Source organism: Poeciliopsis prolifica, unplaced genomic scaffold (genome assembly GCF_027474105.1).
Source record: "Poeciliopsis prolifica strain line A6 unplaced genomic scaffold, Auburn_PproV2 SCAFFOLD002, whole genome shotgun sequence".
Taxonomy (NCBI): Eukaryota; Metazoa; Chordata; class Actinopteri; order Cyprinodontiformes; family Poeciliidae; genus Poeciliopsis; species Poeciliopsis prolifica.
The window spans coordinates 12,299,677-12,313,260 of record NW_026562377.1 but is presented as its reverse complement, the minus strand read 5'-3'; the positions used below and the strand labels follow the sequence as shown (position 1 = coordinate 12,313,260).

The 13,584-nt window shown below is 37.2% G+C and overlaps 1 protein-coding gene across 1 annotated transcript; it reads right to left on the bottom strand.

Moving 5' to 3' along the window:
* Window positions 1–1,503: 1,503 nt before the first annotated feature.
* LOC129377450 (cystathionine gamma-lyase-like) lies at window positions 1,504–13,101 on the bottom strand. The gene is made up of 12 exons (XM_055057403.1): window positions 12,842–13,101; window positions 10,666–10,747; window positions 9,967–10,062; window positions 9,722–9,831; window positions 9,393–9,527; window positions 9,248–9,305; window positions 8,117–8,194; window positions 7,602–7,754; window positions 5,876–5,997; window positions 5,403–5,455; window positions 5,040–5,178; window positions 1,504–1,925 (listed from the first exon to the last, which is right to left on the bottom strand). Exons 1-12 carry the CDS (start codon window positions 13,022–13,024, stop codon window positions 1,908–1,910), a joined length of 1,227 nt encoding a protein of 408 aa, XP_054913378.1. The 5' UTR covers window positions 13,025–13,101; the 3' UTR covers window positions 1,504–1,907.
* Between the last annotated feature and the right edge of the window lie 483 nt (window positions 13,102–13,584).

Here is a 13,584-nt window from a genome sequence, read left to right as displayed (position 1 = left end):
ATTTCAAAATTAATATCATTTCTTCAGATCAAACAGAAAGTCGACTTTTTGAACAAGACAAAAGAAATACGTGAAAGAAATACATTTATTTTACCCTCTACATACTCCAAGGACATAATTTTATGGATATGTGAAGTCACTGTTCCCATTTAAACTTTAGATGTACCAGGACATGTTTTTTGGTCTCTTTCCAACATCCAAAGTTAGTCCAACAAAGACATGGAGACTAAGATTTGGTTAGCCAGTCACATTTTAAATCTTTAAACATTTAATAAAAATAAATAAATATGCCTCAGTTCTGATGAAACTGACAATGATGAAGGTCTTCTGGAAACAGCCAAACCTCCACTAACAGGAAATTATTGCTGGCTAACTTATGAGGTGTTCTTTCACAGGAATTATTGTGTCAATGTAACCTTATATGGAGGTGATAAGCCTGTGGCTGTGGTGAGGAGTTAAGAAACCCCAGGTTGATTTAATAGCAGCCTTTAGCTTATCTCAATTGTTGGGTCTGGTGCCTCTCTTCTTTATAATCTTTATAATACAATTAGCTGAGGCAAAGTGATTAAACCCATTTTTGGTACTTAGAATAGAGAAAATGAAATCTGTACTTTTATTGAGCTTGCCAACCTAAAGAAGCATGAAGGGCTCTTAAATTTTATTATAGCCATCTACATGATAGACTTGACAAAACACAGTGGACCAACGCCAGCATGACACGACACCCAAAACCCCAAAGGGTTGTGGAACCTAGTCTGAACCTCTGTTCAGACCGTTCCACTCCTTCACCAGGGCTCTAGGACCTTCATTTCCAAATTAGAAACTCTAGTTTTTTAATGTCCTCAATACGTTTTTTAATGAATTCCTAATTTACTAAAATGATCAATGTATGTTTATAAGTAAGGCAAAACTGAATGTAAATCTAAAAGATGAAAGTGTTTTTCTGTCTGGAGAAAATTTACATTTACCCTGAAATGTCATGAATTTGACCTTAAAAGATAGGAACTAGTTGATTTGTGTAACAGTCATTCTGTTTCTTTCCTGTAAGAGAAGCTCTGGGAAATATGAAGTGTTTATTCATGAGGCTAAACTTACAGCCATAGAGCTGGATGAGTAGGAAAGAAGGAAAAAATCCACCGACTTCTGTTAATAAACCATTAAAAACGTAATAAGTCTCGACCTGGCGGAAAAAGTTACCGTCCACATTAGCCAACTCTGAGAGGACAGAAACAACTCCTGCTCTTGCATCTTTAAAAACTCATCCACACCAAATGCGTGGAGAGAACGTCTGCTCCAAGTAAGGCAAGTGCATGCCATGGCCTTTTGATTAGTGTTGGTGGTAAATTTGTTGACTTAAGAGTCTTTGTGCTCACCAAGAAACACCAAAATCCTTGTCTTTTTTGTGCATAAGATGTTTAACATTTACAGGAACTAACACTTGATCAATAGATGAAAACAAAAACTAAGTATGGGCTTTAAATAAAAAAAAGTCATTTTTACAAGTTGGCATTATAAAACCCACTTTAATACAGATTCCACTTGTAAATGCACAGTTTTTGGAGTTAAGATACTTCAAACCATTTCATAATGTCTAAATGGGATGTTTCTCTCATAAAGCTTTCAAAAAAAAAAAAAGAAAACAGACAATTAAATACACAAAGCAAAACTGGCATAAGATAAATAAGCTTACAAGTGAGTGCGATAGTATAGCCATTAAGTGATAATCGTGTAAAAATTGTGATAATTATTCATCGTTGACATCATTTGTGCTGTTTCCAGAACATTTTGTCTCTTGAAAGGTGGAACCGAGGCACCACGTGTTGATCGTCATCTGATTTTTAGATTTCAGGTGCTTCCGAGCATTGTTACCACTACAACCTCAGGCTCGAGGACGCCAGGCAGATGTTTCAATTCTTCTTTGGGTGCTATCAGAGACAACAGGAGAAAAACACAAAGATCAATAACCTGAGCATTCAGACACAGGGAGACAGACATGAGGTTACAGCTGATGGCTCGCAGTGATCCAGGGAGCAGAAAAAGGAAAGCCTAATCTACAAAATCAGTCACCTTGTCTTTATGAGCAGAGGCGGGATGCCAGGCAGTCTCTGATAACTTTGGGTCAATGCCAAAGTAGCAAAAGACAAACCAGAGAGAGGGTGTCAAAATGTAATACCAATTAAAATTCACCAAACCTCAAGAGAATTTTCCATGGTTACTCAATAGCCAGGTCGAATAATACTTTGATAAGCATCATTCGACCTGGAGTCATATCCAATTAAAACTTTCACACATCAGAGGGGCTTTTTTCCTGGGACCATATTTGTATCAATTTAATTTCCATTTGCTACAGATGGGCAGCAGAAGGGATGCAGCTGCATTATCTGAATGCAGGGAGGAGGAGACACAAGCAGTCATGCAGGACCCAGCTAAAGGAGATCACAAAGGGGGTTTGGAAGAAATGTTTATTCTTTCCAAAGGGTCACCTACCAGTAGTTGCTAATAAGAGATGAATCATTCAAACCAGCACACCAAATCTCAGTTAAAGCTGTTTTAACGCAACAGAATCTCAACCAGACTCGGTCTAACAGAATTTAATCAAGCTGTGGGATTCTAATGGTTTTATTGAACTGTGTTTTCCAGTCCCCAATTCATTTTTTTCATTATATAAAAACACACAGGGATTCACATTCATGACTCTCACCCACTGAATAAACAATCACAATGTCATCAAATGAGTTTGATAAAAAATTATTGCAGGGAAAAAAAAAGGAAAGGGGCGCAATAAAACCCAACACCAGCGCCTAGAGGATGGGATGCGTGTTGAGAAAAAAAATATCTGGACATCTGTGAAATCTAAGTGCAGCGGTGCACATCATGCACTCAGGTAAGAGAGAGGCTCAAACCAAGCAGTGAACCTCCAAGAGGATTCTGTGGTACTCATGATGAGCAGTCTGTCTGGCTCACAAATACGAGAAGAAACCTTTCACAGCAAATACATATGCAGCTGGTTCATTGAACGGATGGTTTGTTAACCGAAGATATGTCTCTGCACAACGCGCAGCATTTGTTCTCACTTTAACTTGGAGAATATAAAGAAGAATTAACTCAAGAGATTTTTATGAGGAGAACCATTCGTCTGATAAGCTCTGCGCGGCACTTCCTGCAGTAGAGTCAAGGAGTGATGGATCTGCCCTGGCGGCACAGAGAAGGAGTTTATCTGCTCAACTCTGGACTGTTATTACTCCTGGACTGACTCTCTGTAAATATTTCCAACACTTCCTCTAGTCTGATTTGTCTTCATCTTGAGCCATCCTTTTTTTTTTTACCACATGAGTATTAACATGCCGGTGGCTCCCAGCACGTTTTCGTAGACTCACTTCTTGTACAAGATAAAAATTCATACATGTCGATGTGTATCAAACAGAAAACCTCCCATATGTACGACTTCTTTACCAGTGTGTTGTTCAGGTTTTCCCACCAGCAATGTTTCTTTTAATACCTCTGTGTGGAAATTGCTAAAAGCTTGATTTGTTTTTTTGATGAAAGGTTTAACCTGTCCAACATGTCCGCAGATAAAAATGAGAAAGTAATCTGAAATCAGATAATCCGTGCACACCAGCATACCCTTTGCCAATCCAAAAAGTCTTTGTTATCAATCTCCTGAAAATTTCCCAATTTGTATCGGTCTGAAAAGTGAAGAGCATATCAAAGCTGAGGTTTTGTATGGCCTCAGATTAACTAGATTTTGTAGGACAAAATGCCACACTTTTCCAAAAATGAATTCCTTTTTTGCAGCGATTCCTGCAATAGTCAGTCTTTTATTACGGTTCCTGCAAAAACCAGACTGAGAACAAAAACCTGGATGGACGGACGGACACCTTTCAGACAACGGATTCGGAAAAAATATCTGCATAAAAATTTTCGGGAATGGGATTGGGAAAAAAAACAAGGTTTGGATGAATGGACCTTTAAGCTAATGGTACCTGGGAGGAGAAAGGCTGGTTGGGTGGGTCATTTAGAAAATGGGTTTGGGGAAAAGAACCTTGGATAGATGGATGGATGGATAGAAGGACATTTAAAAAATGGATGGAAAAAAATTATGGTAAGGTCTGAATAACTCTTCAGAGAAAGGGGGAAAAAATCCAGGATGAATTGTGGCAACCAATAATGTAATACCTGCTCATAACGTAATAACTTTGATCACATGTAATAAAGTCAATAACCTGATAATCTGTTAAAATTGTTATCAATAATGTAATCTCATCAAATCCAGATTCTTTGAAAGTGACATACTTGCAGCTGATAGTGTTAAAACACATAATTAGGTGTCCAATTCTTGTAAATATTTTTTTTGTTAGTTTTTAAATGAAATGTTATGCAATCATAATTGTATGTGTGTTATTTTTTTATTTATTCTGGAAAAATATGAAAAGCCTCTTTGGGATTTAAATCTGGTGGCCCTTCTGAGTTCTCTGGTTCCCCCTGTAAGCTGTACTAAATCACACACTCTGCACTAGATAAACCAGGAAAAAAAAAACATGTGGCAGCTAAAGAAACAGGAAGTATATTGCACATTTATGTAATCAGTAAACTTCAGATTATACACTCCATCATCCCATTCACACTTGGGGATCCATTCCACAGACTTTATCTAATAGATTGCAAACACGCCTGTGATTGAGTCGATAGACAAACATTTTTATTGTAGTTTTTACTTTATATATCTCCTTAAAGTAAAAAAAAAAAAAAAAAACATTCTTGTTTAAATTGTAGGTCTTGGTTGAATTGTCGTTTATAATAAAGAGGGGGCTTAAAGCTCATCAAATACAGAAATATCTCAGGCAAACTGCAGTCAACTGTCCATCAGGCTTTCTTTCTCTTGCTGGCAGTTTTCTTGGTGAAACCCAGGAGAAACAGTTTCTGCCTTAGTCATGCTACAAAATCTGGCAAAAGTTCAGATTCTCGCTCCTATATTTAAACCCTGTTTTGACTAACAAACTGAGGTTCTTCCAGTTATTTTGACTATTAATGATACTTACAGCAGCGTTCAGTGCCTGGTCAAGGTCTTCGATGATGTCAGCCGTGTCTTCCAGTCCAACTGAGAGACGGATCAGTGTGTCACTGATCCCAAGAACGGCCCTCTCGTTCTCTGGCACTGATGCATGGGTCATGATCGCCCTAAATCCAGACAGGAAACGGTGCAACTTCAACATGTGTGAATACAGAAAAAAATTCTGATGTCCTGAAGGCAAGCAGAGAAGTCATTCTAACGTAGGGGTTGATTCTCTTTTTGAACTCTGCTGCCCTCTTGTGGAATTATTTCAAAATGCAATTTATCCTGCAAAAAGAAATATATAATTTTTTAGAAGCCTCTATTAGGAGCACAGATAGTTGACACTTACGGATGTTCTGCTAAGCTTTCATAACCACCAAGGCTCTCTGCGACTGCAAACATCTGAAACCAAACAACAGACATGAAGGAAAGCGGAGAACAGCAGCTTTAGGTTTTACTCATCTTACTGTCGTTTAAAGTCTTTTTTTGTTTCTTTGTTTTTTCATGTATTAAAGGTTCACTGATTTAGAATAAAGTGCTGAACTTCAATACATCACTTTAATTTCACAGCAGCTTCATTGAAGTATGTCATATAGACACAACATGCCTTTCTTTTTATTCATTTTTGTTTAAAAAAAAAAAGATAATCAGATCAAGTCACAACGATGATTTTGTATTGATACGATGCTGCCTATGGTTGTCTTTGTCTAAACTGGGTCCACTCCCAGAAATTGCTGCCTTGCAAACTCTGTAGTGATGTGAATTTTCTCAATACCAACCACAACAACAAAAAAGACTTAAAACATATTATCTATAAATTACTTTAAGATTGCTAAGGAAGGTGGTGGCGTGCTCGAGTTTCCCTTTGATATAGAAGGTTATCATCCCTGGACACCCGGTGCATTGTTTCTTCATCAGCTGGTACTGTGGGTGGGAGGACAGGCCTGTGTGGAGAGAAAAAGAAAGAAACATGAAAAACCACCTAATCTCCCTACACAAAGCAACAGGGCTCGTTTTTCAGGATTTTTGTTCAGGGTTGTGGGTTGAATAAAAACTAAACTAGTGCAAGGAAGTATGTGAACTCTTGAGCTTTCGATATTTCTGCCTGAACTGCTCAAAAAAGCAAATAGATAACTCTGTTGAACAAATGAGAGAAATTTAATTTTTTTCGACAAGGTTCAGCAAAAAAATTGGATACATGCCTGTGTGTCAAAACCTGTTTGTGATATTTTTTTAATTATATGTCTGTTGTTTGTCCACATGAACCTGTTAACTTCCAAGTTATTTTTATTAAGAAAGTCTCAGTGCTACATTTCTTATATTTGACCTATCAATGCTGGTAATACTGCAATTAATCTTTTGATAATTTCCAAGACTAAAATATGTTTTCCTGATAACTACTACTTGTGTTTTGTCTTTTTATCATGCTTCAGTGTTTCAGATCATCAAATCATTTGTCAGGCAGAGATAATCTGGGGGAAGTGGAAATAGTTTTCTAAATGATTTTATAAAACTAAGCATTTCAGAAGAACATCATATTTCATCAAAGCACTGTAGATAAAATATACAATGACAATGACAGCAACACTGTTAGGAAACACAATATGTACACTGAAAAAGAGAATATAGCGCCAACTTAAAAACAATTGTATAAAGTTTATCATATTGCATGTTTGTTTAGTTAACTTGACAATTAAATAAACTTCATATTTTTTTCAGTGTAGTACATCCATGTTTTTAGTGCTATGTAAACCGCAGGGTATCCCAGAGTATTTTAAGTCTGGCGGGCCATCAGGCTTTACTTTTACCCTCACCAGGCTAAGCATTGCTTATTTTTTAAAGTCTCTTTAAAATGTTTGCATTTTTTAAAACTGTATAGTTGGTGGTCAGGTATTAATCTTAAAATTTTTTAATAAGTGATATTTTCTAATTTCCTGTCAACTTTAAACATTTTTAACTCAAAAACACAATGGGCCGCTGACTGAATGACTCAACCACCGGTCTTAGTACATTTTTGGGAAGAAACCTTGAACAGTAATGTGAGAATAACTGAAAACAGGAAAAGCATAAAAGTATGTAATGTATGATTCATTCAGGGATAAAGGGATGGGCTCCTTGAAAAGGGAAAGCTCGGCATTGTGAATTTTTATCAAGTCTATTGTGGAATAAAACGGTAAAAGAAGAGAAAGGTCACAGACACACAGTACTCTGGCATGAACATCAGAGGAAACTGGAGCCGAGAATGCTGATTATTTCATTTCACCTGGTTAAAGGTTAACACAGTTTATATGAGAACATCAAAGGGTTTATTGTTACGAGCCAGGCCTATACAATTGAATAATAACTTCCTGTAGAAAAGTATTAAAGAAAACGCGTATAAAATTTTGATTACGGCAGAAAAATTTGAAAAAAATCATTTCAAATGAATTAGCGTCACAAAAGACATTCTTCTGCCCTAGAGACACAGAAGTTGTTGGCTAACTGCAAACAACTATAAGAAGGTTGGGAGGCATGTCTCAACAAATATTAGGTGTGACAAAGAATTCACCTGGGAAAATAACCCGCTCCACCCTGGGGTCTGCCTCCAGGAACCTGGCAGCAGCCATGGCGTTTTTAAAGTGCTGCTCCATGCGCAGGTGTAGCGTCTTCAGCCCTCGGTTACACAGATAGCAGTCAAAGGGAGACGGCACGGCACCGATGGCTGGTCACAGGAAGAACATTAATCACAGAGGTTAGAAACAAATCTTCCCAAAAATTTTGATCAGCCAAACAGAACAAAGCCCTAATAATAGAAAGGTTTAGTTTGGTGAAGGACTTTGGTCTCAGACATTTGTGTTGGTTGTTTGCTGAATGGAAGCAGAACAGGTTCAAGTAGCCACTTTCACCAGATACTAAGTAGGTAGAGAATGACTTTGAAGAAAAAAGGAATGAGCAGCTGACTTGCTTAGGTTATACTTGATCATTTTGATCATTGTAACAGAAGCAGACTAAGAATCATTTTATCACAATTTTTCTTAAAGTACCATTTTGGTTAAATCAAACAAATACTAATTATCTTCTCACAGTTTTGCAGAAACCTCAGTCGCTCATGCAGATCATCGTTGTTTAAAGACACCAGACCCATCACTACGTCACTGTGACCTGCCAAATACACAGAAGCAACAGTTCATGTTAGAACAAAACTAAGACATTACATGTGTTCCTGCAGTATTGACGTAGCCACTTTGAGTTTAAATATTCATATTTTACAGTTTATTTCAGGGACTTTGAGTTTTTCCAAAATATCTCAATATCTTCAATCAAAATATGTGCATGTTTATGTATTCTCCCTGCAGTTATTATTATTCTAACCACATAGAAGGACTCTCACTCATTTTCTTGGTTCACATGTGACTCACATAAAAAGTAGACATTTTAAAATAAATGTCTGTTATTTTTTCCATTATAAATTAATTAAGATATTTTATTTGCAAGGTGTACCCTCCCTCTCTATACAGTATATTCTAATGAAACAGTCACATCAGTAGCCCCTCTCCTTTGTGTGTTTTTGCTCTTCCTTGGCCTTGTTTGTTTTTTGTAAGTTTGCCTAGATAAATTGTAGGAATAGCCCTGACTTCCTGGGAATATTTACCTAGAGCAGTGTGCTATCTTTCTCATCACGAGACATAGATATAGACTTTCTTCATCCAGTAAATGTATACTTTCATTAAGAAAACTGAGACTAATTGTTTATTCTTTTTCTGTATTAAGTTGTTTTTCTTCTGCAAGATTGCAATAATTATAATCAATTCCGTGTTTTCGGTCTGATTTTTGTTCTTTTTGGTCTGTTTTGACAAGCTGTTGACATTTATGGGTAAATTACTCTTGTAAAAACTCAAGGCTACATGTGTTCTAAATGTTTGTTGTTGTTGTTTTTTTTTTACTTTAACAATTTTGACATTTTTAGAGTTTAATTGTCAGCAGGTCAAAACATTTTACATTTTGAAAATGTTTTCTAACAGAGTACCAATAAAAGGCCTGGGCAGTATTTGTACCGCTCTCTTTGACAAACTTGAAATCATAACATTGCAATTTTTCCAGAATGTTGGTCATTTACCTCATTCAATGTCTACCCCCACATCAGAAACAAACCTTTATGCAACAATTTGCAATAAAATAGCTTCAACATTACATGAGGACTTTTATATTACATACCATTCATGTATTTGGTGGCTGAGTACATACAGATATCAGCTCCTAAAGCCAAGGGGCGCTTAGGGTGCACAAAACAAACACACAAGTCAATCATTAAATGAGTTTACACATGAACAAGAATGTGATTACAGGGAATCATTACTACCTGGAAATAGGAAGACATGAAGGTGTTGTCAACAACCACTACAATGTCTTTGCTGTGCTCGTGCACCAAGTCAGAGCAGGCCTTGATGTCTATCACCTTCATCATGGGGTTGGTTGGGGTCTCGAGCCACACCAGCTACACCAGACAAGAGCAGGTATTAGTGAAGCACATAGTCCAGTGAAATAAATACGAGGTTTAAGCAAATAGCGATTGCACAAAGTGCTGACTCACAATGACTGCTCTGAATGAGCAGAAAAAATGGCATCCACCCCAAAACAAGACAAACAACTGTGACAAAAACACCAAATTCTTCCCTTCCCTTGACCTACTTTGGTGTTGGGCTTCAGAGCAGCTTTCAGCAACTCTAGCTTCGTACAGTCAGCAAAAGTTGTTTCCACCCCAAATCCAGTTGCGACTCTTTGGAAGTATCGGTTGGTACCTTTACAATAAACAAGTGAACCAACAAACCGTTAAGATTGTTCAAAAAAATTTAATAAAAAAGAAGGAAAGCCACTCATTTGTATTATGGCAGACGATTATGAGAGTACATGAATATCTGAAAGCTGAATCTCACCTCCGTACACATCGTCCATGCAGATGATCCCATCTCCTTTCTTCAGCATGTGGGTAATGGTCGTAGTGGCTGCCAGTCCTGAGGCAAAAGAAAGGCCTGTAGAGGAGGAGCAAAGATTGTTCTTGAAAACCAAAAAACAACATTTCTTCTAGGGGGAGAATTAAAATGGAGTTAAACCTTTCCCCCTCGCATTGGTCCAGGTCTGACCAATCAATGGAGAATAAACACCAACTTCAAAACAGGATTAATCAACTTTAAGAGAAAAAAAAAACTTTTATTTTTATCTTTAGAAATTCACATCTGTTTCCAAACTTGACCAAAGTTCTCCATAAAAATTGCCACTTAAAAACAGAACAATGTTCTTTTGCTTATTTAAAATGATAGAAAACAACTGGTTGCTATCCAATTTCATTAGATTTTACCTCTGCCTTCGGCAAAGAAGTTGGCAAAGTTTACAAATAATTAAGTCTACCTAATCAAAAGCAATTTCTTCACTTTATCCTCCTTATCTTTAACCATGCATGAATAAAGATAAGAATGAGGTAAATACTTTTCTTAGGCGTGCAAGAAAAACTAATTCAGTTGTTTGGAAATAGCTTAGGATGTGAAAATCCCCAACAGTTATGGATTTTAAAACATCCGATAAAACTATAAACTTTCCATATGGTCAGAATGTTCTGAATCTGTTGTGCTGCTTACAGTATTTTGCTCCATCCAGCGCTGCCACAGCCTTTTCCAGACAGTTTCTGGTAGGGTTTCCACTCCGACTGTACTCAAAGCCCTGGAAGGAAAAGAAGAAGTTCACTTGGGATTTTAGTGAACATGGTTATCTAAAGCTTACACTTTCAGCCCACAGGCTTGCATTACATCCAGTGTTTCTGCAGAAGCTGGGAAAAATATATAGTTAATGGAAGGAACTACGACGGACGTTATGCAGCTAAATTTGAATATTGAAAACATATTTCGGACAATAGAAAATCAATCAGTGGATGACGGTTCTGTTTTCTATCATTGACCTTTTCATTTCATTTATTAAAGGAATGGTGTGACTTTCATGCAATGAAAAAAATAAAACTTAAATATTACATTCTAGGTTCACGTTTCCTGGACAAAAATGTAATGAGGCAACCTTTTCTAATGTTTTATATTTTCTGTTTTATATTTTCTGCAGCTGTTATTTTGACGTAAGTAACACAAGGTTTGTGTAGTTCATTGTGAGTGAGAAATACACCTCATCGACTTTATCTACCGCCTCCTGTATGAACTGCTCCCCTACATCTATAAGGCTTTGGTTTGCACAGCTCATTTACCATTTCAAAGAACACAGATTATTTTAGGAATGGAATTTAGATTTAGGATTCTTCTAGCTAATTTTTATTAACAGAAAGAAAAGATTACATGCAGATAGGTGAGATAATCTTTTCTAAAAGAGCTATAAAAAAAAGTTAAATAGTACCAAAAAAAAGAAAAAAAGGTGAACTTTTAGTTGGACTTGCATATTAAATGAGAAGGTGTTTTTATCTGCACATAACTAAGAGTTGATTATAACTTTATTAATCTCTTTTTACAATATGTCATCTTTAGTTTTCTCTATAACTGAACATTACCTTACTTGCAACAAGAAAAATAAGTTTACAAATAACCAGCCATAAATCATTGACAGTAAATAGCTTGTAAATGTATGAATCTTTCCTGGAAAGGGGATAGCTTAGTAATGAGAACACTGAAGTGCTTTTACATTTTTGGTCATTTTGCTTTAACAATATATAACAAGTACTAAAATGATTGAAACAAGTTAAATCATTAACAAGTGTTGCACAGGTAGTGCATAAAGACTGTCTTTTCAGTTCACACTTAATCTGTAGGAAGATTTCAGTAGTTTAGAATATTAGCAAAAATCTATAAAGAGGCTTCTGCTGATCAAGCTGTTGGAAACTTAAGAGGAAGGAAACATGCGGTAGAAAAAATAGCATATTCCAGAGTTTGGTGGAGGTTTATTTATTGTGTAGTATAAGGTTTTAGCTCTGCTACACTGGTAGCCAAGTAACGACATTTCGTTGTCAAGATTCACCTTGTGTTTTTTTTGTACAATGACAATAAAGGAAGTCTAAGTCTTCCTTTACATGATGCTTTGAGGCATTGAATTTTAAATAGGGCTGAAATCATTTCAGAAGCTGAATCTTAGCCCGCATTGTTTACTCCACCAGCAATTTTGATGTGTATCTGGGATCATCATTGAGTTGTTACAGCCAATTGTATCCGAGCTTTACCCATTTGAGTTGAGGTGAGGTTGAAGAATTTCTAGTCAGTCTTCCTCTATCATTACCCCACTTTGTTTGATGCAGAAGTATCACTGGCAACAAAACAGACCGTCAGAATAAAGCTGCCATTGCCATGTTTTGTGCATGATTGTATGAGGCTTCTCTGTGGAGGTAGCCAAATAACCTTAAAAACAATAGTTGGTTTTGAAGCTTTCTTTGCTTCTGTAATCTGAATTTTGGCTTTGCGATAGATGTGAGCCACATTACAAACTTTACTAAAAATAAGCGCTTAAAACCTCACATTGTGTAAGAAATCTGAATAATTTAATAGTTTTGCTTTCCGAATTTAACCACTGGAATGTATAAAATGTTGAATTACATTTTATTTTTTTGATGCGTCTACATTTCTAGCACATTATAGGACAATGAATCAATGACCAATAAAATGAGAGTTCTTGTAAAACTCATATTGTACAATTACTGAAGCCTCACACACACGGATAGATCTATTTTTAGCTTATTTTAGTACAGGTATAGCCAATGCGTATATATTACCGCCGCCCACTGTTTCCCTCCCCCCGCCTTAAACAACCGAGTCTTATCCGGCTACTTACAGCGTGGTTCCCCGGCGAGTGCTGTTTGAAGGTGGTAGAGAGGGAAATCGGCGGTACCACAGCCATCGATGACCACTGCTCCGGCTCCTGGCCGATGTGTATGGCATCTGTGGCGAAAGATTTAAAAGCCGTGCGGAAGCCAGCGAACAAATCGCCAGCCTCATGTTTATCTGACTGGGCCATAACCGTGAGCTTCTCTGATTCACCCGAACGCACTGGGCTCAAGATGAGTGCGCATTACAGTTTAACGGTAAAAGGGAAATACTATTTTACGGGGGCTGTTCTCCAAGCTCGTCCGTTCCAGCCAATCAGTGCTCATCGGCATGCAGAGCGAGGCGCTGATTGGCTGTAGCGCCTGGGGCGTCCCGCGACTCTTACGACAGCACGTTGTTTGCGTTTCAGTCTGTCCTGTGATGCAACGAATCTTGTTTTTGAATCAGGTCAACAGTTCAGTTATCTCTTTCATTTGAGTTCAGTTCTGTGATTTTACAGCTTTATCATCTCCTGAAAATATATCAGACCGTAAAAAGGCAAGTCCTTGAAGAAGTAAAGTCACGTCACACCAACAAATCCAAGAAGTTTGTCGATCTTTACGCATGTTTGACCATAAATTACCATATGCTGGCTATTTGTAAGCCACTACCATAGCAGTTGTTAGGGTTGCTAAATAGAAACTCAGAATATGGTGCTGTTCCTTTTTAAGCTTGGGAACGAGACAGTAACTCGAACTGCACTTCCCTGTT

Excerpts from the sequence above, each read along its gene's own strand:
- LOC129377450 (XM_055057403.1), bottom strand. The coding sequence starts at position 13,024 with ATGGCCCAGTCAGATAAACATGAGGCTGGCGATTTGTTCGCTGGCTTC. Across the intron at positions 9,528-9,721 it reads CTCTGAAGCCCAACACCAAA|CTGGTGTGGCTCGAGACCCC; the intron begins GTAGGTCAAGGG and ends TGTCTGGTGTAG. Across the intron at positions 8,195-9,247 it reads AGCCACCAAATACATGAATG|GTCACAGTGACGTAGTGATG; the intron begins GTATGTAATATA and ends TGTATTTGGCAG.